General features: G+C 57.1%; 1 protein-coding gene and 1 pseudogene across 1 annotated transcript; one reads left to right on the top strand and one right to left on the bottom strand.

The window, feature by feature from the left end:
* The window catches only part of LOC137464098 (uncharacterized), a 1,364,046-nt pseudogene that overhangs the window by 1,205,092 nt on the left and 132,608 nt on the right, over nucleotides 1-26,346 (top strand).
* Nucleotides 21,052-23,379, bottom strand: LOC137464075 (class II histocompatibility antigen, B-L beta chain-like). The gene is given in 5 exon segments (XM_068175388.1): nucleotides 21,052-21,146; nucleotides 21,722-21,933; nucleotides 21,935-21,983; nucleotides 22,545-22,817; nucleotides 23,298-23,379. Coding segments are annotated over 5 exon segments (711 nt in total).

The following is a 26,346-nucleotide window of genomic DNA, read 5'->3' as shown; positions in this document are numbered from 1 at the left end:
AAGAAATAAACACCCTTGAAAACCAGCACAGACGAATTACGACTCCTTCTTTGGCAACAGGGCTGAAAGACAGAGACTTTACCATCTTGGGATCATCTAAAAATCACAGATCCCGACAACAGATAAGAGAAAATAAACGACCTTGAGAAGCCAACCCTACGCATTCCGACTTCTTCTTTGGCTGCGCGGGCTGGGAAGCAAGGACTTTTGCATTTTTGGGGTCACCTCTACTGCCAGACACCTGAGACCTGGGAATTGCTCCAGAGCTCCCAGCCCTCCTTGTGCCTCCTGCCCCCTCACCCCAAGGGACTGCGGTGCCTCTCCCAGTCCATCCCAGTCTCTCCCAGGGACCTCACAGTCCCTCCCAGGGTCCCCAGAGTCCCTCCCAATTCCTCTCAGCCCACAGCCATTCCATTCCGAGTCTATCCCAGTCCCTCTAACTCCACTCCCAAACCTCCACCCTCTCTCCCAGTCCCTCCCAGTCCAATCCAAGTCCTTTTCAGCCCAATCCCAGACCTCCCCTCTGTCCCAGCCTTCCCCCACCCTATCCAATTTCATTCCCAGTCCCTCTCAATGCCACACCAGCCCTCTCCCATCTCTCCCAGTTCCCCCCAGCTGACCCCAGTGTGTCCCCAAACTCTCCCAGGGCCCGTCCCACTGTGTCCATCTCGCTGGTACCCTCGAGCTCCCAGCCCGGCCCTGGCCACCTGCTCTGCTCCGTGATGGATTTCTAGCCTGCCCACATCCAGCTGAGGTGGTTCCAGGGCCAGCAGGAGCTCTTGAGGCATGTGGTAGTCACCGACGTGGTCCCCAATGGGGACTGGAGCCACCAGCTCCTGGTGCTGCTGGAAACCCCCCACTCCCAATGCGGGGTCACCTGCAGCTGTCAGGTGGAGCACGTCAGCCTGGAGCACCCCCTGAGCCAGCACTGGGGCATGTCCTGGCCCCCACAGCGCCAGGGACAGCGGGAGAGGCACTGGGGGGGCTGGGAAGGTGATTGGGGTGTGCTGGGAGCAACTGGGAAGGAGTTTAAGATAGCCTGGTTTCAATAGGAGAGGAGCTCGGGGGTGTGGAAGGGCTGAGAAGGGGTTTGAAGGATGTTGGGGAGGGTGGGATGGGGTTCTGGCGGTCCTGGTGGACACTGGGAGGGAGTTTGGGGGTGCTGGGTGTGACTGGGAGGGATTGGAGTGAGCCTGGAGGAGCTGGAAGGAGATTGGGGATGGAAAAGCAGAGGTTGGGATGAGGTTGTTTGTGCTGGGAAGGGACAGGGAGGGGTCTGGGTGAGTCCTGGTGGGGCTGGGAAGGGACTGGGAGAGGGTTTGGGGGTCCTGGGGCTGTAGGGACAACTGGAAGGGGGTGGTGGGATCCTGAGGGGAATGGGAGAGGCTTTGGTGGGTGCTGGGGAGGTTGGGAAGGGATCTTGGGAAGGTTTCAGGAGGTCCTGGGTGGGCTGGGGGTGACTGGGAGGGTGCTTGGAAGGGCTTGGGGTGTCTGTGAGAGGTTTTGGGGGTCCTGACCCCTGCAGATCCCCCAGAGATGCCGCCGGATGCCGCCCACAGCAAGATGCCAATGGGGATGAGGGACTCCGAGTTGGGCTTCGCCTTCCTGGCGCTGGGGCTCAGCTTCTATCTGGGCAAGAACGTCAGGGGGGTCGCGGGGGTTGTGTCCCCCGTCCCCCAGAGCATGTGTGCTCCTTCCCCGGGGCCCCCAGCCCGGTGTCACCCCCTTTTCTCTGCACACAGAGCTCCTGAGCCGCGAGCAGCCACAGCCCCTCCCTGTGGCCTCCGTCCCTGTGCTGATTTTGGGGGGGTTGTGTGTCCCCCCAGCCCTGCTGTCACTCTGCCCCCGGTAAAGGGACAACAGACCCAGCCTGGGCACACGGAGGGAATTTCTTACCAACCAAACACAGCAGCACAAGCAGAAGGGAAAGAAATCCCTCCAACACCTTCCCCCCACCCAACGGGGATCACCCACAACAGGGCTTATCCACGATGGAGAGACGGGGACAGCCGAGTTTAGACCAGAAGCCAATTTCATTGAGGGTACCAGGTGTTTATACAGGGTTTTACTTGTGTGGTGCTCAGATAGGGCTCGATGTTTGCTAACAATTTCCCATTGGTTACACATTCTTCATGACATCACGGCACCTGGGAACATTATCTTATCACAAAGTCTCACAACAGGTTGCTTGGTCACTTCTTGCCCAGGGAGACTTAAACTGTGTCTGTGTCTCCCACAGTTTCTGCTCAGTCAGGCCTCAGATATCGGTCCCTTTATCAGCTCCATTGTTTACCTCCCTGTTTTATTCCCCATTCGGGGGCACCAGGGCTCTGCCCAACGGGGGTCACTGGGGATCATCCAGCCCGGATCCTCCCATGGGGGATGGAGCTGGAGCAGCACACAAAGCTCTTCCCTCACTCTCTTCCCTCACTCGGGGCACTCACACGGCTTCCCTTACTAGTGCCTCCGTTGGTGTCTGGTCAAGGTTGAGCTCTGTGAGAAGCTCTTCCCACACTCCCCACACTCGTAGGGCCTCTCCCCGCTGTGGATGCGCCGGTGCACGGTGAGGTTGGAGTTGCGGTTGAAGCCCTTCCCGCAGTCGGGGCAGCGGAAGGGCCTCTCCTCTGTGTGAATCCGCTCATGTAGGAGGAGATTGGAGCTGGTGTGAAACCTCTTCCCACACTGGGGACACTCATAGGGCCTCTCCCCAGTGTGGATCCTCTGGTGTCTTCTCTGTTCGGAGCGCCACCCAAAGCTCTTCCCACATTCCAAGCAGGTGTAGGGCCGTTCTCCAGTGTGGATCACCTGGTGCCGGATCAGGGTGGAGCTGCAGCTCAAACCCTGCCCACATTCCAAACACTTGTGGGGCTTCTCCCTGCCATGAGCCTTCTCCACCAGCTCCGAGCTCCAGCTGGATCTCCGGCCGCCTTCCTGGCTCAGGGGGGCTCTTTCCTCCCCACAGCTCCCTGGGCTGGGTTTGCAGCCCCTCCTCCTGCAGGATCTCCGGGGCTTTTCCTCCTCCTCCATCCAGCCACGCCCTGGGAATGACAAATCCTGGTTTGGGGAAAAAAGAAGAGGAGAGCACCTCGGACTGGAGGTTCCTGCTTGCCACACTTCATCTCAGGAAGTCATTGGGAATCTTGTGTCTGTGAGAACCTCCAAAACACCAAGATTCAGCCCAGAAATCCTGCAAACTTCAAGACACAGATCAAAAACATCCCAAACCCCACAATTCAGCAAAAACCTCCTCCAAAAGATAAAGATTCAGCTGCCACATAAAACCAAAGCAACAACATTAAGCCCAAGCAAGCTCAGAAACACCAAGATTCACCCCGTGAAAATCCTGGATCCCCCTCCACAGTCACCTGCTGCATGTGGGGGGAGCAGCGCTCCTGGGGCTGGGGGGAGGCTGCAGATACAGGGAGGGGTGGAACCTTGTGCTGCTTCCTGTTTCTGCTCCTCCTCCTCCTGTGTCTCTGCTCTTCCTCACACTCCTCTTCCTCCTGCTATTCCTCCTTCTCCTGCACAATCCCACCTTCTCCTCCCACATCCATCCTTTGACCATTTTGTTCCTCAACCCTGCTTCTCCTTCCCTTCTCCTCCTGCCCCCAGGCCCAGCACCCACTGCCGGCTCCCTCTTCCCCCAAACCCACAGCATCCCAGCGCAGGGGCAGGGATGGAGCTGGGGCAGGTCAGGCTGGGGCAGCGCTGGGCTCTCGGCCGCTTCCGCCCGCACTCGGTCCCCACTGCAGCCGCTCCCGCCAGGACAGCGCGGGGGGGCCCGGCCTTGGCGCTGCCCCACTCCCACCTCCCCAAATTCCCCTCGCGGGGGCGATGGGGCCCAGGGGGGGGCGCAGGTGGGCTCCAGGTGGGGAACGCTGGGAGCTGCGAGTCTGCCTAGCAACTGGTGAGTCATCAGCGCCGTGCGCTCTGATTGGCTGAGCTCTGCCTGAGGGCTGGGGCTGCAGCAAAGAGGGGACACCCTGCTCCAGGGGGGATGTCCCGAAAACGGGGGACCCCCGTGAAAGGAACAAGAGGAAAGTGTCTTTACAAACAGATGCTGTGAATCTGCTCCGAGACAGGGCCAGGCACCTGTACATAAGGAAGTGACAGGAGAAGCCATCGGTTTCAGGAAATGTTATCAATTGATGACACAGACTGCTGCTCAGCCAAGGTCCTGCTCAATTCATGAACTTCCCGAAGAACAACAAAGACTTCACAGAGCCATGAATATCGTCTGCTATACAATAGTGGGGTGCATATGAAGGGGGTATGTAGTAGGAGGATTGGGAAGTCTGCACCTCTCAAGTACTTCAGCCAGTGGGGAAAGGGAGAGGGAGATGTGGCCAGGAGAATTGGGATGAAAAGGAGGCTGTGTCCTCCAACAACTGCAGAGATCCCATGGGGAATGTCCCATGGCCTCTCCCATTTCTAGGAATGAAATTACTTTTACAGGACTCCTCTGTCTGCTTTGTGGACAGAAACCTCGGCTGATGTCAATTTTCCCACACACCGTGGGGCTCATCCGGAATTCCTTCCACCGTCCAGGGCTGCGAGAAGGGAGTGCAGCTGAAGGTGCCTCACCCACTTTGGGTGATCGGCTCCCTTGGCTGGTGGCGGCACCGGGGATCGATTGGGGACCCGGGAGTGACCAGGAGACAGACAGGGACACATCAGGGGGGTCTGTGAAGAGTCAGCAGGGAGAGAGCACTGAAAATCTCAGCAGTGAGTGCACTGGGATCTTCGGGGAGTGAACATGGCAGGGCACCCAGGGAGGGGAGAAAAGGGAAAGCCAGGCAGGGGTCCTGGCCAAAGAGATGATGATCCCAAAATGTCTCTGAAGGGTCTCTTGAGAGAATGTTGAGGTAGTTTGCACATTCCCCCAGAGGTAATTAAGGACATGGACAACCAGGGGAGCAATAAGGGAAGTTGAGAAGGGATTTGGACAACAGGGGATGGATGGTGTTGGTGTGCTGGGAAGGGATCGGGTCAAGGGCAGTGGGCAGCAATGTGGTGAAGGCAAGAAGCAGCAGGAGGAATCTATGTGGTAAGAGAAAGGATGATGGAAAAGAGGAAGAAGAGAAAAATACAGAGGACTGAGATGTTTTTCAGCACTGTTTTATGCTCAGAATTTGCCAGCAGATCCAGATCCTTTCCATCCCGGGTTTCCAGGAGAGGAAAAGAAGGAGGTCAGGATGTCAGGGGGTTGCTCTGTGGTGGGCAGCGGCAGCACCAGGCGCAGAGGTGCGGGACCGGGAGCACGGGCTGGGGGCCTGTGGGGAGCTGCGGGGCCGGGCCGGGGCTGTGGGGCAGCTGGGGCTCAGCGCCGGGCGCTGCCTGACCCCACCAGCCCCGGGCAGGGCCGGCAGTGGCCCCCGGCCCCCAGGAGCCTGCAGGACGCCCCGGCCGCTGCCCGGCCCCGTGGAGCTGCCGGCCCTGCCCGCCGGGGGGGCCGCCTTTGGACACTGCGGCAGGACAGGGACCGGCTCTGGGATACGGGCTGGGGAGGGGACCCTGAGCACAAGGAGGAAAACAAAGCAACGTCTGGGAAATGCAGATTGTACATGGAAGGATCAGGGTTTTCTATTAAGCATTTGCTTTGGGTCGCTGGAGAAAGGAAAGATTTTGCACAAAGCTCAGCAGCTCTCAGAGGATGAGCACCCACAGGCAGTGAGCGCGGCTGCAGGAGTGGCAGAAGGCGGCCCTGGAGCACTTGGGCACAAAGGCACAGCAGCTGAATGCAAGAAGGGATGAGCAAAAGGCCAAGCTGAAGGCAAAGGCCATGGCACAGCTCCTACAGCCCCTCAGGGATCAACCCCAGGGCCCAAGGGGGCCCCAGCACCCAGAGGATGGGGTTGGCCACAAGCACCTGGCAGAGGCATTGCCCTCCTGGCCACGGGAGAGCCCACCCAAACAGCCCCTGGGAAGGAGTCAGGGCTGTAAACCAAGATGCCATGGGTACGGCTTTTGCCGTTGGATTTGGCAAGAAGAAGAGCCAGACCCAGGGCAGATATTCAATTCTCTCCTTTGCAATTGATCTTGGGAATTCCTTACCCTAGTAATTCTCCACCCCGTGCAGGGTGGGGATAAGGGATGTACATTTAAAGCAGTCTGTGGCCAGAGTCCTGTCTCTTGTGAAATCTCTCCCACAGGAAGCTGGGCTGGCACAGAGCCTGCCTTGGCACTTTGCTGTTCCCAACATCCAAGCAGGACATCGGGCCCTGCCTAAGGAGGCCAAAGCAGCACCACTGGTGGCCAAGTGGCGTGGCCCATGCCAAGTGTCCCTGAGGCCAGAAACAGCCCCCAGCACAGCTGAGCACGGGGGCACCCCTCAGCCTGGGCTCCAGGGCTCTGAAGCCCCGGAGATTTGCACTTCCCGCCTGCAGCAGGAGCATGGGAGGCCCCCACGGAGCCTGCACTGAAGGCAGCGCAGCAGCAGCCAGGGCTCCACAGCGGGGCAAGCCCCTGGGCCTGCCCACACATCCTCTGCTCAAATCCTCTGCCTGGGCACCCTCCTTGGGCATCTCCAGCCACCGGGGCCAATCCTTGCTGCCACTGCTGCAGCTTCAGTGCTTTCTGGGCCTGCACTGCCACAGCTGCTGCCGAAGACAACGGCACAATTCCACTCTGGGTCTCAGCCACACTCACACACTGCGCTGCCTGGGATTGCACTGATGGAAAATACACCAGGTCATAGACTTGAACATTTTTAACATTTTATTTCTCTACTCAGCCTTGGTTTGCCTTGGCCTCGGGGAAAGAAATGGTAAAGGTTTTTTTAAGGGATGTTCCACCCCTCAATGGAGATGAGTTTAACATCTCAACACACTGGGAATCGCCCAAAAGATTCCCACAAAGATAACGCCCAGCAGCAAACAGCAACCAACACCTACCCCAGACACTGCCCCCGGCAGAGCTGGAGACACCTGCTCTGGAAAAGGCTGAGAAGGAAATCCAGCACTTCCGACCTGATGAACAGCAGAAGCCAAGAAATCCGGGTCCAATAGGAACCCAAATACTAAAAACTCCACAACTTGAAACTGTAGAACATTAAACCAATGGATTTAGATTGGTTCAGACTGTATCAAGTCAGGGAAAAATCCAGTTAAACCCACGTGTCATGGAACGATTTTCTCTGCACACCCGGGCTATGTGGGGATGGAATGATTTCTGTTGCAGATCCTGGCCAGAATCAAGGAATGCCTTGACTCTAACACTAAACACATTGGTGGAGTTTTGGTTTTTTTTTTTTTCTTGCACTTTCAGTGCAAAGTTTATAGCAGAAGAGTATTTTTGGTAATAATCCTACTTCTATATTGCCGGTTAGGTTTCGGCCAGGGATGTGAGAATGAGTTTCTACTCTGAGGAGAAGTAGAAAAAACTTAATTGCCTTGGAATTTATTTGTGTATTTTAGTGTGAGAGATACCAAAATTTTGGTCTGGGTTTTTCGACGTTCACCTTTAGGCTGCATTTTGGAAAACGAGAAGAGATTTACAGGTGACCATTTAACTCATAAACAGAAAATAGACGATTTGAAGGAAAAAATAAATAAAGCAGCAGGTTGTGGTGGGGGTCCACACATGAGGCTGCTGAAGGCTGCTCTGGAAGAGAAGCTGCATTCCAGGCAGCCAGCAGAGGAGCTTTAGAAATGCAAATTAACACTGCTGGGGCAAAGTGGGGACAATGGACCTGGCTCTTCTTGCCTGGGGCAGGAATTGGGCTGATTCCCTCTGCCCCTCACCCCAAGCTCTGCCTGCCTGCACAGATGGAATCTGCACAGCTGAAGGCAGAGCCCATGGTGAGGATCTCTGACTCTGCAACAGAAATGGGTGAAGCTGCAAAGGGAAACAGCAAATGGGGAATGCTGTGAAAACTTCACTAAAATAAGGGGGGATCATCCCTGTGCCCAGGCGGATCGGGAAGTCTGAACCTTCCAAGTCTCTCAGCCAGTGGGCAAAGGCAGAGGGAGATGCGGCCGGGAAAATGAGCATCCAAAGGAGGCAGCGTGCTACAACAAGGGCAGAGAGCGCATGGCAAATGCCCCACGGCCTCTCCCTCTGCTCAGCAATCGAGTCACTTTGACAGGACTCCTCGGTCTCCTCTGGCCACAGAAACCTCCGGCGACGGGAATTTCCCCGCACGGTCCCGGCCATGGGGCAGCCACCTCTGTCCCAGCCACAGCAACCGGGACGAGCCAGCGCTGCTCCGGCAGCGGCTCCTGCCCAGGCAGCGGCGGGAAGGAGACCGCGGGCAGCCGCTCCCGCAGCGCCCTCAGCCCAGGGCCGGCACGGGCCGGACACGGCACCGCCAAGCCGCCGGAGCCCCCTGCCGCCCCCTCCGCCCGCAGCGAGCCCCGAGCCCCCGCAGAACCCGGCGCGGCTCCCACCTGCGCCGGGGCCGCCTCCGAGCTCCGCCAATGCCGCCTCCCCGCGCTCCGGCCGCTGCCGCCGCTCCCGGGCCCGCACAGACGCTCCGCCAATGGCGCCGCTGCCGAGCCAGGGCCGCCCTCAGGCCGCCAGCGGGGCCGTGCTTCGCCCCGCTCTCACCCATCAGCGCGCCAGAACCGCGACTGACGGACAGGGAGGAGGTGGCCTCGGCAGGGGCCGCCCCTGGGGTCCGGGTGCCTGCGGCCACCAGCGAGGAGGAGGCGGCTACCGGAAGGGGACAGCGCTCGGAGGTGGCCCTGGGGCCCCTGGAGCACTTGCTGGCCGCGTGGAAAAGAGCCAGGTGTTTCGTCTGGGGGATGTGTCGCCGGCTCGAGGCCATCGAGGCCATCCTGCAGGGAACAAATGAGGCGTCCCCCGATGTCCTCAGGGACTTGGTGGCCAAGGCGGCCATGGCCGAGCGGCTGTGGGAGGCCAGTGCCCGCCTGGCCACGCGTCACCTGCTGGGGATACTTGGGGACATCTGCAGGCTCCTCGTGAAGCCCCCCGGTGGCCCCAGTGGCCGCACAGTGGCTGAGCGGAGCCAAAAAGCCATCGCGGACATCCCGAGGCTGCTGCAGGGACAGTGATGTCACCGCAGTGATGTCATCGGAGTGATGACATCATCGGGGACATCGCTGCTGTCACTTGTCCCCTCCCTGCGCATGCTTTGAGACACATTTGGGGAATTTTCTGGGAATTTTCACCGAAATTTCCCAGATGCTGATGGGAAGCATCAAGCAGCAAGTCCCAAATGCTGATGGGAATTCCTGGAGTGACATCACTGGGGACACTTGGGGACATTCTGAGCACAATCAGAATGCTTTTGCATTTCTCTGTTGGCTTTTGCATTTCTCTGTTGGCTTTTGCCGGTTCCTATTGACCACGAGCATTTTGCTCTGCTGCTCAATACTGATATTGATTATCGATAATTCCTTGCAGCTGCTCGCTGGCACAATAAAATCTCAGAGTTGGCACAGACAAGTCCAAGGCTGTGTGAGCTTTCTGCCAAGTTTTGGGAATCCTTGACTGTGAAAAACGCCAATCACTTGTTTTAAAAATTTAAAAGCTTAATAGTAATAAACCAGTAATAAAATAGGAATAAAAGTGAGAGCAATGACAATTTGGACAATCAGAGTTAGGACAATAAAGGACAATAAAAAGCAAAGATTTACAGACGTCCGGGTGGGTTTGGGCACTAAGCCACAAAAACATGCCTGGCTAACAAAGGGTTAACCCTTAAAAGCAATAGCCTGTTGCACATTCAAATATCTCACCCACTATGCATAAATTCTTTTCAAACAAAGGGTGTTCTCTGCTTTTTGTCAGCTTTTTCCCCTCAATCCCGGTGGCTCATTACAGACAGAGGAGAGGTGTAAGAATGTTTGTCTTTTCCCAGAAGGAGGCAGTAACTCTTGCTGTTATCTCCCTGCGAAGAATTTCTTAATTATCCTACCCATTCCGTGAGCTCTTTACAAAAAATATCTTACATCGCATAGTTTCTATTTTGACATTATGTCATAACCGAAAACTGCATTTCCCACACTACTTCAAAAGGATTAATACAGTTCTACAAAATAACTGTGCAACACAGCACACAGAGTATCCAAGTTAATATTTGCCAAGAGCCGATCATTCAATCTGCATTTTTCACACTGACAAATCCATTGCTCACATCCCTGGGCGCCCCCGGTCCCGGCGCTGCTCCCGGGGGTCCCACGGCTCCGGGGGCTCAAAGGGGAGGGGGCGGAACCCCCGTGATGGGTGGGGGGCACAAAGGGGGGTCCGGGCCCGGTGCTCGGGGGGGTCGGTGCTCGAGGGGGGGTCGGGGTCACTGAAGGGGGTGCGGGTGCGGTTTTTGGGGAGTCCCGGTGCCCGGGGAGGGGGGGTCAGTGCTCAGCAGCGGGGGCTGCCTGGGGACCCCCCCGGGCCCCCCAAACCCCAGCCGGGTGTGAAAAACAAAGTTCACTCTTGGAGATTTGTAAAAGTTTGATAAGGGATAAAAAAGGGTTTTGGCGCTCGGCCAAAGAACCCGCCCTTAACTTAACCCTTCGTTCTCCGGATCCGGTTCCACTGCAGGGCTACAAACACATCCCTGAGTTTTGACATTATTCAAACACTCCCGGGAGCTTTGGATGTTCCAGGAACTCTTGTTTGGTTCTCACCTCTGACTTGTCTGCAGGACATTCTGCAGATTAAGTCAATACATTTGATTTCTTCTCCTGGTTCCATCCTGTTGTTTCAGAGCCCCTGATAAATTCATAAACGCTTCTCAGGTTTGTGTCACTGTTATCACCTGGTGAGGCTGGTCCGCAGATGGGAGAAACAATGGAATTGTTTTACACCCGAGTCAGCCACACAGAAGCATTTTAACATTGCATAGTCTCTATATCAATATTTGTTATTGATCTATTTCATATTCATCTATTTTTAATATTTGAAGGCCTAGGAGAGAATATCTATTTGTTACTCTAGCATTAAATTGGTTACACGGTGCACACATAAACGGATCGATTTTATTGTACCAGCGAGCAGCTACAAGGAATCATCAATAATCAATATCAATATCAAGTACCAGAGCAAAGTCCTTGTGATCAATAGCAACGCACAGAAGCCAATGCAGAAATGCAGAAGCCAATTATTCCATTGTCATTCATAACCCGGCTCTGCTGCAGCCACAGCAGAAAGCTGCCTCTGCTGCAAGGCACCGAGGGGGTCATTCACCCCCTGACCCGCTCCCGCCTCCATGAGTGTCCCCAGAGCATCCTCAGAGTGTCCCCAAGTGTCCCCAGTGACGTCACCCAGGAATTCCCATCAGCATCTGGGACAATTTCAATGAAACTTCCCAGAAAATCCCCCAAATTTGTCTCAAATCCCATGTGGGGAGGGGAGAGGGGACAAGTGACAGCAGCGATGTCCCTGATGATGTCACCATCCCCGATGACGTCACAGCGGTGACATCACTGTCCCTGCAGCAGCCTCGGGATGTCCTCTGTGAAAAATGCATATTTTATGATTGGCTTTTCGCAAATATTAAATTGAATACTCTATGAATTATATTGATTAGGAGTGCTGTATTAACGTTTTGATAGAATGGTAAATGTAGTTTTGTAGTTAAAATGAAGCATTAGTAGTTAAAGTAGAAACTGTGTATGTGGTTTTTTTAAAAATAATGAGATACTGGCTTCAAGATAAGAGTCACAGAACACCCAAATCTTCCAGAGAAGAGGAATTTATGGGTTTCTTATCAGAAGAAGGTAATTTCTTCAGGCCTTGCTCAGACTGGAAGATGCCGTCGGGATTAAAAGAAGGAGTTGACATATTCCAGAGAGAGTTTCTTATTTTAAATAGAATGTATGCATAACCATGAAGTATGTATGAATATGCAACAGTGAATGGATCATAAGAGTTATTCCTTTATTCACAAAACATGCTTGTCCTTGCTTAAGTGCCCAAGAGCATCCAGACGTCCGTAATTCTTTGTTTTTTATTGTCCTGTAATTACACGAACTCTGAATTTTTGTTACTCTAATTGTATTACTATTTTTATAACCATTTCACTATCATTAAACTTTAAAAAGTTGTAAAAACAAGTGACTGGCGTTTTTCCCGCTGCAGCACTTGGAGGGGGGCTGTGCCCCAGGGGATGGACTCCGGTTGGAGAAGTTCCTGGAGAAGTCTCCGGTGGGAGAGACCGCAGGCTGCAGCAGGGGAACGACTCCTGTCCCTGGGCAGAGGGAGAAGCCACGGGGGATGAACTGAGCACGGCCCCATTCCCTGTCTCCTGCACTGCCGGGGGAGGAGGTGCAGCTGGAAGGAGGGAGGCGTGGGGAAAGCTGCATTCAAGGCTCTTCATTGACTTCTCATTGTCCTGCTCGGAGCTTTTGGAGTTTTGTGCCAGAAATCTCTCCCCTCCCCCACTCCCCCACAGGGCTTTGGGGCGGTTTTCCCTTTTTGGGGGAAATCAAAGCGATGCGCTGATGCTCCGAATTAGGGGGCAGGAGAAGTGGGGCTGCTGGGCTTCCCGCAGAGCCGGAGCCAGCGAAGGCGAAGGCGCAGGGCCGGGAAAGCCGTGTCGGGAGGTGCGGAGCAGTTTGTTGGTGCTGCAGATGGATGCCGGCCCGGGCCCGGGCCCGTTCCAGGGCTGTTCCTCATCTCCGGCTTTGCCCTCCCACAGCCCGGGGGGCCCTGAGAGCGCGGGGCGAGGCTGTGCCGTGTGCAGAGCCCGCCCCTCGCTGCCATTGGCCGCTGCTGCCGTCAGTCGCGGTTCTGGCGCGCTGATTGGTGAGAGCGGGGCGAAGCACGGCCCCGCTGGCGGCCTGAGGGCGGCCCTGGCTCGGCAGCGGCGCCATTGGCGGAGCGTCTGTGCGGGCCCGGGAGCGGCGGCAGCGGCCGGAGCGCGGGGAGGCGGCATTGGCGGAGCTCGGAGGCGGCCCCGGCGCAGGTGGGAGCCGCGCCGGGTTCTGCGGGGGCTCGGGGCTCGCTGCGGGCGGAGGGGGCGGCAGGGGGCTCCGGCGGCTTGGCGGTGCCGTGTCCGGCCCGTGCCGGCCCTGGGCTGAGGGCGCTGCGGGAGCGGCTGCCCGCGGTCTCCTTCCCGCCGCTGCCTGGGCAGGAGCCGCTGCCGGAGCAGCGCTGGCTCGTCCCGGTTGCTGTGGCTGGGACAGAGGTGGCTGCCCCGTGGCCGGGCCCGTGCGGGGAAATTCCCGTCGCCGGAGGTTTCTGTGGCCAGAGGAGACCGAGGAGTCCTGTCAAAGTGACTCGATTGCTGAGCAGAGGGAGAGGCCGTGGGGCATTTGCCATGCGCTCTCTGCCCTTGTTGTAGCACGCTGCCTCCTTTGGATGCTCATTTTCCCGGCCGCATCTCCCTCTGCCTTTGCCCACTGGCTGAGGGACTTGGAAGGTTCAGACTTCCCGATCCGCCTGCTGCCTGTCCTCGTTCATATGCACCCCTCCTTGTGGATGACAGCCGATATTCATGGCTCTGTTTGGTCTTTGTTCTTCGGGAAGTTGAGGAGTTTAGCGGGACTTTGAGCAGCTGTCTGGGTCCATTTGTAACATTTATTGGAACTGATGGTTTCTCCCGTTATTTCCTCATCTCCAAGTCGCTGGCCCTATCTCCAGGCAGATTCACTCATTGACTCTGTTTTGTTCTTCCCGGGTCCTCTTTGGTTTTGGGATTATTCTCGCTGCCCTCATTCCCTGTCCTTTTGTAGCCGTTTCTGGATCAGGAGGCCTGGCTGCCACCTGCATCCCCTGGCTCAGCTGCTGGATGAGCTGCACTCCCAAGGTGTGGAGCATGGTAAAAAGATGAGAGTTGCTGTAGCACAGAAGAGGAGAAGCAGCATTCGTTTAACCCATGGTGTGCCAGGGAGCCATGAAACTGTGTCCCATTCCCGTCCTTTCCATGTTTGGACCAATACATAAACTGCTCTCCTATTTCCTGTGTTATCTTTTTTCACTGCTTTTCCTTTGTCATCTCTTTGCCAACAGCAGTTGGAGTCATTTAGTTTTCCACAAACTCCTGTTTTTTCTGCTGACAGATAATCTGATCCCATCCCCTGGTGAAATGTTGTGTTCCTCATTTCAGTGGATGGGTCGGCAGGAAGATCAGGAGCTGGAGGTGTCTGGTTGGTTCTTATTTCGAGGACAGCTTGTAATCTAATGATGCCATTGAAATAATAAATGGGTTCTGTGTCTCCTGATATGAATTGGTTCAGGTTCCCAGGGGCTGGTCCATGGTGTTGTAGGATTTGTTCTGGTGGCCCTTCATCTTTTCCCCATTTTTGGGCACTCCCTCCAGCCGGGGCTGCATCAATTGACAGCTTTTGTCTAATTACATCATCAAATACTTGAATTCCAACTGATTTCCCTGAACTTGTTATAGCAAAACCCCCAGTGCTCTGATACTCCCTGTATAGCATAGACAGTGCCAGCACATGTTGGAGTGGGCACAGGGATGATCCCCCCTTATTTTAGTGAAGTTTTCACAACATTCTCCATTTGCTGTTTCCCTTTGCAGCTTCACCCATTTCTGTTGCAGAGTCAGAGATCCTCACCATGGGCTCTGCCTTCAGCTGTGCAGATTCCATCTGTGCAGGCAGGCAGAGCTTGGGGTGAGGGGCAGAGGGAATCAGCCCAATTCCTGCCCCAGGCAAGAAGAGCCAGGTCCATTGTCCCCACTTTGCCCCAGCAGTGTTAATTTGCATTTCTAAAGCTCCTCTGCTGGCTGCCTGGAATGCAGCTTCTCTTCCTGAGCAGCCTTCAGCAGTCTCACGTGTGCTCCCCCCCAATACCTGCTGCTTTTTTAATTTTTTCTTTCAAATCGTCTATTTTCTGTTTATGAGTTAAATGGTCACCTTTAAATCTCTTGTAGTTTTGGAAAATGCAGCCTGAAGGTGAACATCAAAAAACCCAGACCAAAATTTTGGTATCTCTCGCACAACCATACACCAAAAAAATTCCAAGGCAATTAAGTTTTTTCTACTCATCCTCAGAGTAAAAACTCATTCTCTCATCCCTGACCCAAACCTAACCGACAATATAGAAATAGGATTATTACAAAAAATACTCTTCTGCTATAAATTTTGCACTGAAACTGCAGGAAAAAGAAAAACTCCACCAATATGTTTAGAGTTCGAGTCAAGGCATTCCTTGATTCTGGCCAGGATGTGCTACATAAATCATTCCATCCCCACATAGCCCAGGTGTGCAGAGAAAATCGTTCCATGGCACGTGGGTTTGACTGGATTGTTTCCAAACTTGATACAGTCTGAACCAATCTAAATCCATTGGTTTAATGTTCTGTAGTTTCAAGTTGTGCAGTTTTTAGTATTTGGGTTCCTATTGGACCCGGATTTCTTGGCTTCCGCTGTTCATTAGGTCAGAACTGCTGGATTTCCTTCTCAGCCTTTTCCAGAGCAGGTGTCTCCAGCTCTGCCGGGGGCAGTGTCTGGGGTAGGTGTTGGTTGCTGTTTGCTGCTGGGTGTTATCTTTGTGGGAATCTTTTGGGCCATTCCCAGAGTGTTGAGATGTTAAACTCATCTCCACTGAGTGGTGGAACATCCCTTAAAAAAAACCTTTACCATTTCCTTCCCCGAGGCCAAGGCAAACCAAGGCTGAGTAGAGAAATAAAATGTTAGAAATGTTCAAGTCTGTGACCTGGTGTATTTTCCATCAGTGCAATCCCAGGCAGTGCAGTGTGTGAGTGTGGCTGAGACCCAGAGTGGAATTGTGCCGTTGTCTTCGCCAGCAGCTGTGGCAGTGCAGGCCCAGAAAGCACTGAAGCTGCAGCAGTGGCAGCAAGGATTGGCCCCGGTGGCTGGAGATGCCAAAGGAGGGTGCCCAGGCAGAGGATTTGAGCAGAGGATGTGTGGGCAGGCCCAGGGGCTTGCCCCGCTGTGGAGCCCTGGCTGCTGCTGCGCTGCCTTCAGTGCAGGCTCCGTGGGGGCCTCCCATGCTCCTGCTGCAGGCGGGAAGTGCAAATCTCCGGGGCTTCAGAGCCCTGGAGCCCAGGCTGAGGGGTCCCCCCGTGCTCAGCTGTGCTGGGGGCTGTTTCTGGCCTCAGGGACACTTGGCATGGGCCACGCCACTTGGCCACCAGTGGTGCTGCTTTGGCCTCCTTAGGCAGGGCCCGATGTCCTGCTTGGATGTTGGGAACAGCAAAGTGCCAAGGCAGGCTCTGTGCCAGCCCAGCTTCCTGTGGGAGAGATTTCACAGGAGACAGGACTCTGGCCACAGACTGCTTTAAATGTACATCCCTTATCCCCACCCTGCACTGGGTGGAGAATTACCAGGGTAAGGAATTCCCAAGATCAATTGAGAGGGAGAGAATTGAATATCTGCCCTGGGTCTGGCTCCTCTTCTTGCCAAAGCCAACGGCAAAAGCCGTACCCATGGCATCTTGGTTTACAGCCCTGACTCCTTCCCAGGGGTTGTTTGGGTGGGCTCTCCCCTGGCCAGGAGGGCAATGCCTCTGCCAGGTGCTTGTGGCCGACCCCGTCCCCTGGGTGCTGGGGCCCCCTTGGGCCCTGGGGTTGATCCCTGAGGGGCTGTAGGAGCTGTGCCATGGCCTTTGCCTTCAGCTTGGCCTTTTGCTCATCCCTTCTTGCATTCAGCTGCTGTGCCTTTGTGCCCAAGTGCTCCAGGGCCTTCTTCTGCCACTCCTGCAGCCGTGCTCACTGCCTGTGGGTGCTCATCCTCTGAGAGCTGCTGAGCTTTGTGCAAAATCTTTCCTTTCTCCAGCGACCCAAAGCAAATGCTTAATAGAAAACCCTGATCCTTCCATGCACAATCTGCATTTCCCAGATGTGTCTTTGTTTTCCTCCTTGTGCTCAGGGTCCCCTCCCCAGCCCGTATCCCAGAGCCGGTCCCTGTCCTGCCGCAGTGTCCAAAGGCGGCCCCCCCGGCGGGCAGGGCCGGCAGCTCCACGGGGCCGGGCAGCGGCCGGGGCGTCCCGCTGGCTCCTGGGGGCCGGGGGCCACTGCCGGCCCTGCCCGGGGCTGGTGGGGTCAGGCAGCGCCCGGCGCTGAGCCCCGGCTGCCCCACAGCCCCGACCCGACCCCGCAGCTCCCCACAGGCCCCCAGCCCGTGCTCCCGGTCCCGCACCTCTGCGCCCGGTGCTGCCGCTGCCCACCACAGAGAAACCCCCTGACATCCTGACCTCCTTCTTTTCCTCTCCTGGGAACTGGGAATTCAAAGTATCAGCTGGCAAATTTTGAGAATAGGACCCTGCTGAAAAACATCCTAGACCTCTGTATTTTTCTCTTCTTCCTCTTTTCCATCATCCTTTTTCTTACCACATAGATTCCTCCTGCTGCTTCTTGCCTTCACCACATTGCTGCACACTGCCCTTCACCCGATCCCTTCCCAGCACACCAACACCATCCATCCCCTGTTGTCCAAATCCCTTCTCCACTTCCCTTATTGCTCCCCTGGGTGTCCATGTCCTTAATTACCTCTGGGGAAATGTGCAAACTACCTCAACATTCTCCCAAGGGACCCTTCAGAGACATTTTGGGATCATCATCCCTTTGGCCAGGACCCCTCCCTGGCTTTCCCTTTTCTCTCCTCCCTGGGTTCCCTGCCATGTTCACTCCCCGAAGATCCCAGTGCAGTCACTGCTGAGATTTTCAGTGTTCTCTCCCTGCTGACTCTTCACAGACCCCCCTGATGTGTCCCTCGCCTGTCTCCTGGTCACTCCCGGGTCCCCAATCGATCACCAGTGCCACCGCCAGCCAAGGGAGCCGATCACCCAAAGTGGGTGAGGCACCTTCAGCTGCACTCCCTGCCCGCCGCCCTGGACGGTGGAAGGAATTCCGGATGAGCCCCAGGGTGTGCGGGAAAATTGACATCAGCAGAGGTTTCTGTCCTGTAAAAGTAATTTCATTCCTAGAAATGGGAGAGGCCGTGGGACATTCCCCATGGGATCTCTGCAGTTGTTGGAGGACACAGCCTCCTTTTCATCCCAGTTCTCCTGGCCACATCTCCCTCTCCCTTTCCTCATTGGCTGAAGTACTTGAGAGGTGCAGACTTCCCAATCCACCTGCTACATACCCCCTTCATATGCACCCCACTATTGTATAGCAGACGATATTCATGGCTCTGTTAAGTCTTTGTTGTTCTTCGGGAAGTTCATGAATTGAGCAGGACCTTGGCTGAGCAGCAGTCTGTGTCATCAATTGATAACATTTCCTGAAACCGATGGCTTCTCCTGTCACTTCCTTATGCACAGGTCCCTGGCCGTATCTCTGAGGAGATTCACAGCATCTGTTTGTAAAGACACTTTCCTCTTGTTCCTTTCATGGGGGTCCCCCGTTTTCGGGACATCCCCCCTGGAGCAGGGTGTCCCCTCTTTGCTGCAGCCCCAGCCCTCAGGCAGAGCTCAGCCAATCAGAGCGCACGGCGCTGATGACTCACCAGTTGCCAGGCAGACTCGCAGCTCCCAGCGTTCCCCACCTGGAGCCCACCTGCGCCCCCCCCTCGGCCCCATCGCCCCCGCGAGGGGAATTTGGGGAGGTGGGAGTGGGGCAGCGCCAAGGCCGGGCCCCCCCGCGCTGTCCTGGCGGGAGCGGCTGCAGTGGGGACCGAGTGCGGGCGGAAGCGGCCGAGAGCCCAGCGCTGCCCCAGCCCGACCTGCCCCAGCTCCATCCCTGCCCCTGCGCTGGGATGCTGTGGGTCTGGGGGGAAGAGGGAGCCGGCAGTGGGTGCTGGACCTGGGGGCAGGAGGAGAAGGGAAGGAGAAGCAGGGTTGAGGAACAAAATGGTCAAACGATGGACGTGGCAGGAGAAGGTGGGATTGTGCAGGAGAAGGAGGAATAGCAGGAGGAAGAGGAGTGTGAGGAAGAGCAGAGTCACAGGAGGAGGAGCAGAAACAGGAAGCAGCACAAGGTTCCACCCCTCCCTGTGTCTGCAGCCTCCCCCAAGCCCCAGGAGCGCTGCTCCCCCAACATGCAGCAGGTGACTGTGGAGGGGGATCCATGCTTTTCACGGGGTGAATCTTGGTGTTTCTGAGCTTTCTTGGGCTAAATGTTGGTGCTTTGGTTTTATGTGGCAGCTGAATCTTTATCTTTTGGAGGAGGTTTTTGCTGACTTGTGATGTTTGGGGAGGTTTTCATCTGTGTCTTGAAGATTACAGGATTTGTGGGCTGAATCTTGGTGTTTTGGAGGTTCTTACTGACACAAGATTCGCAATGACTTCTTGAGATAAACTTGGACAAGTAGGAACCTCCAGTCCAAGGTGCTCTCCTCTTGTTTTTTCCCCAAACCAGGATTTGTCATTCCCGTAGCGTGGCTGGATGAAGGAGCAGGAAAAGCCACGGAGATCCTGCAGAAAGAGGGGCTACAAACCCAGCCCAGGGAGCTGTGGGGAGGAAAGAGCCCCCCTGAGCCCGGAAGGCGGCTGGAGATCCAGCCGGAGCTCGGAGCTTCTGGAGAAGCCTCATGGCAGGGAGAAGCCTCAAAAGTGCTTGGAATGTGGGCAGGGTTTCAGCCGAAGCTCCAGCCTGATCCAGCACCAGAGGATCCACACTGGGGAATGGCCCTACGAGTGTGGGGAGTGTGGGAAGAGCTTCAGACAGAGCTCCAACCTGATCCGGCACCACAGGATCCACTCTGTGGAACAGCCCTACAAGTGTGGGGAGTGTGGGAAGGGTTTCAGGGACAGCTCTGATCTGATCCGGCACCAGAGGATCCACACTGGAGAACGGCCCTACACCTGCTTGGAATGTGGGAAGAGCTTTGGACGGAGCTCAGACCTGAGAAGACACCAGCGCATCCACACTGGGGAGAGGCCCTACGAGTGTCCCCAGTGTGGGAAGAGGTTTCACACCAGCTCCGATCTCCTCCTACATGAGCGGATTCACACAGATGAGAGGCCCTTCCGCTGCCCTGACTGCGGGAAGGGCTTCAGGTGAAACTCCCACCTCACCAGGCACCGGCGCATCCACAGCGGGGAGAGGCCCTACGAGTGTGGGGAGTGTGGGAAGAGCTTCTCCAGGAGCTCAAACTTGACCCAACACCAACGGAGGCACCACTAAAGGAAGCCCTGGGGGTGCCCCGAGTGGGGGAAGAGCTTGGTGTGAGGGAAGAGCTTCATGGTCTTCTCCAGCTCCATCCCCCATGGGAGGATCCGGGCTGGATGATCCCCAGTGACCCCCGTTGGGCAGAGCCCTGGTGCCCCGGAATGGGGAATAAAACAGAGAGGAAAACAATGGAGCTGATAAAGGGGCCGATATCTGAGGCCTGACTGAGCAGAAACTGTGGGAGACACAGACACAGTTTAAGTCTCCCTGGGCAAGAAGTGACCAAGCAACCTGTTGTGAGACTTTGTGATAAGATAATGTTCCCAGGTGCCATGATGTCATGAAGAATGTGTAACCAATGGGAAATTGTTAGCAAACATCGAGCCCTATCTGAGCACCACACAAGTAAAACCCTGTATAAACACCTGGTACCCTCAATGAAATTGGCTTCTGGTCTAAACTCGGCTGTCCCCGTCTCTCCATCGTGGATAAGCCCTGTTGTGGGTGATCCCCGTTGGGTGGGGGGAAGGTGTTGGAGGGATTTCTTTCCCTTCTGCTTGTGCTGCTGTGTTTGGTTGGTAATAAATTCCCTCCGTGTGCCCAGGCTGGGTCTGTTGTCCCCGTGCCGGTGCTCGGGGCGGGATCTCTGCCGTTGCTTCTCTCCAGTCCCGGGCCTCTCCTCAGCCAATGAGAGAACGCGATGGACAAGAGTCAGCCAATCAGACCGAGCGGGGCTGATGACTCACCAGTTGCCGGGCAGACCCGCAGCACCCAGTGTTCCCCACCTGGACCCCACCCTCCCTGCCCAGTCCCGGCCCCCGAGTGGGGTCCCCCCAAGTCCCTCCCCACTGCCCCCCATAACCTGGACTGGGTTTAACTGGGAAGCTTTACTGGGAAGACTGGGAGCAGGCGGGCAGGGGCAGAGTGACAGCAGGGTTGGGGGGACACACGACCCCCCCCAAAATCAGCGTGGGGACGGAGCGGGGTGTCGCGGCCGGGCCCGAGACCACGGGGAGGGGCTGCGGCCGGCGGCGGCTCAGGAGCTCTGTGTGCAGAGAAAAGGGGGTGACACCGGGCTGGTGGCCCTGGGGAAGGAGCACACACGCTCCTAGAAGCTGAGCCCCAGCGCCAGGAAGACGAAGCCCAACTCGGAGCCCCTGATCCCTGACAGCATCTTGCTGCGGGCGGCATCCAGTGGCATCTCTGGGGGGTCTGCAGGGGTAAGGACCCCCCAAAACCTCTCAGAGACACCCCAAGCACCTCCAAGTACCTTCCCAGTCACCCCCATCCCACCCAGAACCCCCTGAAACCTTCCCCCGATCCCTTCCCGGCCTCCCCAGGACCCACCAAAGCCTCAGCCATCCTTCTCAGGATCCCACAGCCCCCTTCCAGTTGCCTCGCACCGCCCCAGGACCCACAAACCCTGTCCCAGTCCCTTCCCAGCCTCACCAGGACTCACCCTGACCCCTCCATGTCTCTTCCCAGCACAACCAACCTCATCCCAACCTCTGCTTTTCCATCCCCAATCTCCTTCCAGCTCCTCTAGACTCACTCCAATCCTTCCCAGTCACAGCCAGCACCTCCAAACTCCCTCCCAGTGTCCACCAGGACCCCCAGAACCTCATCCCACCCTCCCCAGCATCCTTGAAACCACTTCTCAGCCCTTCCACACCTCCAAGCCCCTCTCCCAGCTGAAACCAGGCTGTCTCCAACTCCCTCCCAGTTGCTCCCAGCACATCCCAGTGGCTCTGGCAGCGCCCCCAATTCCTCCCCCATGCCCCAGTGCCGGTTCAGGGGGTGCTCCAGTCTGACGTGCTCCACTTGGCAGCTGCAGGTGAGCTCGCGCCAGGGGGGTGTTTCCAGCAGCACCAGGAGCTGGTAGGTCCAGTCCTTGTTGGGGACCATGTCGGTGGCCACCACAGAGAGCTCCTGCTGGCCCTGGAACCACCTCAGCTGGGTGTGGGCAGGCTAGAAATCCATCACGGAGCAGCCCCGGCTGGGAGCTCGAGGGCACCAGCGAGATGGACACGCTGGGGGGCACTGGGAGAGAGCGGGGACAGACTGGGATCAGCTGGGGGGAACTGGGAGAGAGAGGGGAGGGATGGGGTGGCCTTGGGAGGGACTGGGAATGGACTGGGAAGGACTGGGGTGGCACTCAGAGAGATGGGAGGGGATGGGGGGCACTGGGAGGGAGGATGGAGGTCTAGGAGTGAACTGGGAATGAACTGGGAATGGACTGGGAAGGACTGGGGCGGCACTGGGAGGAACTGGGAACGAAGTGCGCGGCACTGGGAGGCCGAGTCCAGTGCGGGTCACTCGGCGCTGCGGGTCTGCCTGGCAACTGATGAGTCATCAGAGACACGCGCTCTGATTGGCTGAGAGGCGGCAGCACCACGCTAGGCTGAGATGGACAGCCGGGAGGCGCTGGGAGAGACTGGGATGGACTGGGAGAGCCACGGGGGTCAGTGGCAGCGACACAAGGTCTCGGGGATGGGCACAAGGAGGGCTGAGGGCTCTGGGCCGATTCCAGGGAAGATTTGAGGGGCTCCAGGGTCATTGCCAGGGCAGGGCCCGAGGGGACACGCTCTGCCCCGCGCTCACCTCGGCGCTCCGTGAGGAACGGGCTGAGATACTCGTGGTTGTACCGGCACAGCCAGTCCGCCGCAGCCCTTTTTTGCTCCGTAACGTCTGGGTCGCTGTTCCAATACCTGGCTGCTGTCTCCCCATAGGGGGTGAAGCCCAAAAAGTGCCCCACGTCGCAGTCGAACATCGCGTACTGCTCCCGATTGTAGATGAACCTGCTCAGGTACCTCACCTTCTCCGTGCCGTTCATGAAGTGACACTCGGACTTTCCCACGTACTGGAACACCCCTGTGTGTGCAGGACACAGGTCCGGGGGTGCCCCCCCAGCACCCCCAGAGCTCCGGGATCCACCCCGGATCCCCACTCCACACCGCCGGTGGCCCAGGGCCGCCATGGATCCCTCCTGCCCGAGATGCCACTTCCTCTTTTCCACCCTTCCCCCATTTGCCCTTCCACATCCTCTCCCCTTCTACCTCCAACCTCTTCCCCACTCACTTTTAGGATCCCATTCTCCTCTTTCCCACCCTTTCCCACCCTTTTCTAACAATTCCCAGCCCCCCCTCCCGCTCAGTTTTGGGGTCCTACCCTCCCCTTTTCCCCACTTTCCCACCCTCTCCCGACCCTTCCTCACCTGCCCCCAATCCTCAGCCCCTCCCGCTCTTCCTTTCGGGGTCCCCTCCTCCTCCTGCCCCTGCAATTTCGGGCTCCCACCGCCCCCTTTTCCCCATTCTCCCCCCTGTCCCACCGCCTCCCGCCCCCCCAGCTCTCCCGAGAGCTCCGCGCCCACAGCCGGGGGGGCTCCCAGCACCACCAGTGCCACCAGTACGGCCCCAGCTGCCGCCACTCGCCCCATGGCCAGCGCCGCCCAGGGAGCACCAGCCCCAGAGCGGCCGCGCTGCGCTGGCAGCACCAGTCCGGAGCAGCGCGGGCTCAGCAGCGCCGCGCGCTCTCATTGGCTCCGAGCACTTTTGGGCACCGATTGCCGAGGCTCTGCCACACAACCGATGACTCCTCAACTCCTCGCGCTCCCATTGGCTGCAGCGCGTTTTGGCTGCGTTTGGATTGGCTGAGCGGTTCCGGGACGCTGCAGCCCCGGCTGGGGCTTTTCCAGGCACGGGGAGCCTTGGGGCGCTGCGCAGCTGGGAGCTCAGCTGTGCCCAGAAATGTGTGCCCGGCTGCGCGGGGTCTCAGGGGTGCCCGTGGCGAGGGGTGACGCTGGCCCCATGCCAGGCACCCCCCAGAGCCGCTCTGTCCCTGCCCCCCGCAGCCGCACAGGGACAGAAAATGGAACCGAGGGTTCCTGCCTGGGGACAAGGAGCGGGAGAGATCCCTCAGCAAATCCGGCACGGGCACAACAGACCCGGCCCGGGCACAGGGAGGGAATTTATTACCAACCAAATCACACCAGGACAAGGAGAGGGGAAAGAAATCTCTCCAACACCTTCCCCCCACCCAACTGGGATCACCCAGAACGGGGTCACCAGGGCTCTGCCCAACGGGGCTCACTGGGGATCATCCAACGTGGATCCTCCCATGGGGGATGGAGCTGGAGCAGCGCACGAAGCTCTTCCTGCACTCGGGGCACTCACAGGGCCTCTCCCTGGTGTGGAAGTGCTGGTGAGTGACGATCCCTGAATTCCACCTGAAGCTCTTCTGACATTCCAAGCACTCATAGGGCCATTCCCCAGTGTGGATCCTGTGGTGCTTGGTGAGGTCAGAGGTCCCACTGAAGCTCTCCCCACACTCCCCACACTCACAGGGCCTCTCCCCAGTGTGGGTGTTCTGGTGTTCCATCAGGGTGGAGCTGCAGCTGAAGCCCTGCCCACATTCCAAGCACTTGTGAGGCTTCTCCCTGCCATGAGGCTTCTCCACCAGCTCCGAGCTCCGGCTGGATTTCCGGCCGCCTTCCTGGCTCAGGGCGGGAGCTCTTTCCTCCCTGCAGCTCCCTGGGCTGGGTTTGCAGCCCCTCCTCCTGCAGGATCTCCAGGGCTTTTCCTCCTCCTCCATCCAGCCACACCCTGGGAATGACAAATCCTGCTTTGGGGAAAAGCAAGGTGGGAGCACCTTGGAGTAGAGGCTCCTCCTGCCCAAGTCCCTCCCTAGAACTCAGCAGGAGTCTTGTGTCCATGGAAATCTCCACTATATCAAGGTTCAGCCCAAAACAACTCTCCCAGGACTTCCCGATCTCTGATCTCTCCACTTTTGGCGTTCCAGAGGTTTCCTTTCCCTGGGATGATGGGGGTCCAATGGCTCCAGGGGTTCCCCCTTCTCCGGCGTCCTGCTTAGGGATGATTCAGGGGCTTTTGGGGGTCCATGGGGTCCCTTCTGCCTTGATGCTCTACTTTGAGGTCCCAGGGGTCCCAGGGGTCCCTCCTCTCCAGGCTCCCCCCCTTTCCAGCCAGCCGGGGTTCCCCCAGCTCCAGGATCACCCCTCTCTCCTCTCCCCAATCCAAGGGTTTCAGGGGTTCCCCTACTCTGCTCCCCCGGGGGTCCCCAGGACCAATGTCCTCCCCCTGGTGGCCCTGGGCAATGGCCACGTGGACGCCCAAAGATCCCCCCAAGGGGCTCAGCTCTGGGGCCCTGCAAGATCCAAACCTACACACACACATACACAGATAAAAAAAAAAGCCACCTGTCCCAGGGTTTATGTGGGTCTCCCAGACGATATTTGGGGCTCAATTCCACAATCTGCAAGCTCCAAACACACCCCAGGGACCCCCCGACAGATTTGGGACAAGCTCCCCCTCCCCTCTTACCTGCAGGATGAGGCAGGGGCAATGGTCCCAGGGCCAAGGGTGCTGCGGCCACAGGGGGCACTGGAACCTCCTGTTTCTCCTCCTTTTCCTGCTCCTGCTCCTCCTCTTCCTGCTCCTCCTTTTCCTCTCTCCCTCCTCCTCCTCCTTCCTCATCCCACCTCCTGCCCAGTTCCTGCCTTCTCTATATTTAGAGTGGAGAACCTTGCTTGTTTTTAGAACGAGAACAAAGATCCCAGAGGGAACACGGCTTGCTGGTTTTAGCCAGAAGTGTCAGTGACTATAGGTCATGTTTGCTCTGCTTTGGTGCCGTCCTTGTTCCTCCTCAGTGTTCAGGCTGGGCTATGGGGTGTCCTTGTTTGCTGCATTTTCAGAGCTCCTCCTGGATCCTTTGGGCAACAGGCTGTGCCCTGGGAGGGTTCTTTGTGCTCCTTTGTGACACAGGAGAACCTTGCAGGCGGTTTCTGCGTGAGCTGCTGCTGTGATGTCACAGGAGCACTGCCACGTCCCCGAGGTGTTCCCGTTGCTGTGGCACACGGAGGCCTCAGTGTCCAGAGTGGCTCTGGGCACTGCTCGTTGCCGGAGGATCCTCCTGCCCGAGGCATTCTCAGCAGCCAGCCCAGCCCTGACGGGTGTCCTTCTGTGCTTGCAGGGCTACAGTCTGCAGACGTGTGCAGCGCAGCCAAAATGATCCAGCACGTGGCTGCTGCAGTTTGCACGCTGTACTCTGTGGCGTATGCGGGGTATTTTTTAACCCACTTGGCACGTAAGTCGAGGTTTTCCCTCGGTGCTGTGGCTGTGGGCTTGCTGTGTGCTTGCTGTTCTTCCTCTGGACCTGAGCTGACTTTGTAACCAAATTGCCATGAAGACACCATTGCTTTGGGAGAGCTCCTGGCAGCAGCTGCAGCTGGAAAAGGGGGTGTCTGCAGCCAGCGGGGCGTGCACAGCATTTGCAATGAGCCCTGGGGGGTTCTGTTCCCTCAAGCGGGGAGTCTGTAGCAGCAGAGCCTGGAACTGCCTGTCCAGCCAAGAGCTGACCCAGCCCAGTATTTTGTGCTGTTCTCTTG

Source organism: Anomalospiza imberbis, chromosome 36 (genome assembly GCF_031753505.1).
Source record: "Anomalospiza imberbis isolate Cuckoo-Finch-1a 21T00152 chromosome 36, ASM3175350v1, whole genome shotgun sequence".
Lineage (NCBI taxonomy): Eukaryota > Metazoa > Chordata > Aves > Passeriformes > Viduidae > Anomalospiza > Anomalospiza imberbis.
This window is presented reverse-complemented; position numbering and strand designations above follow the sequence as displayed.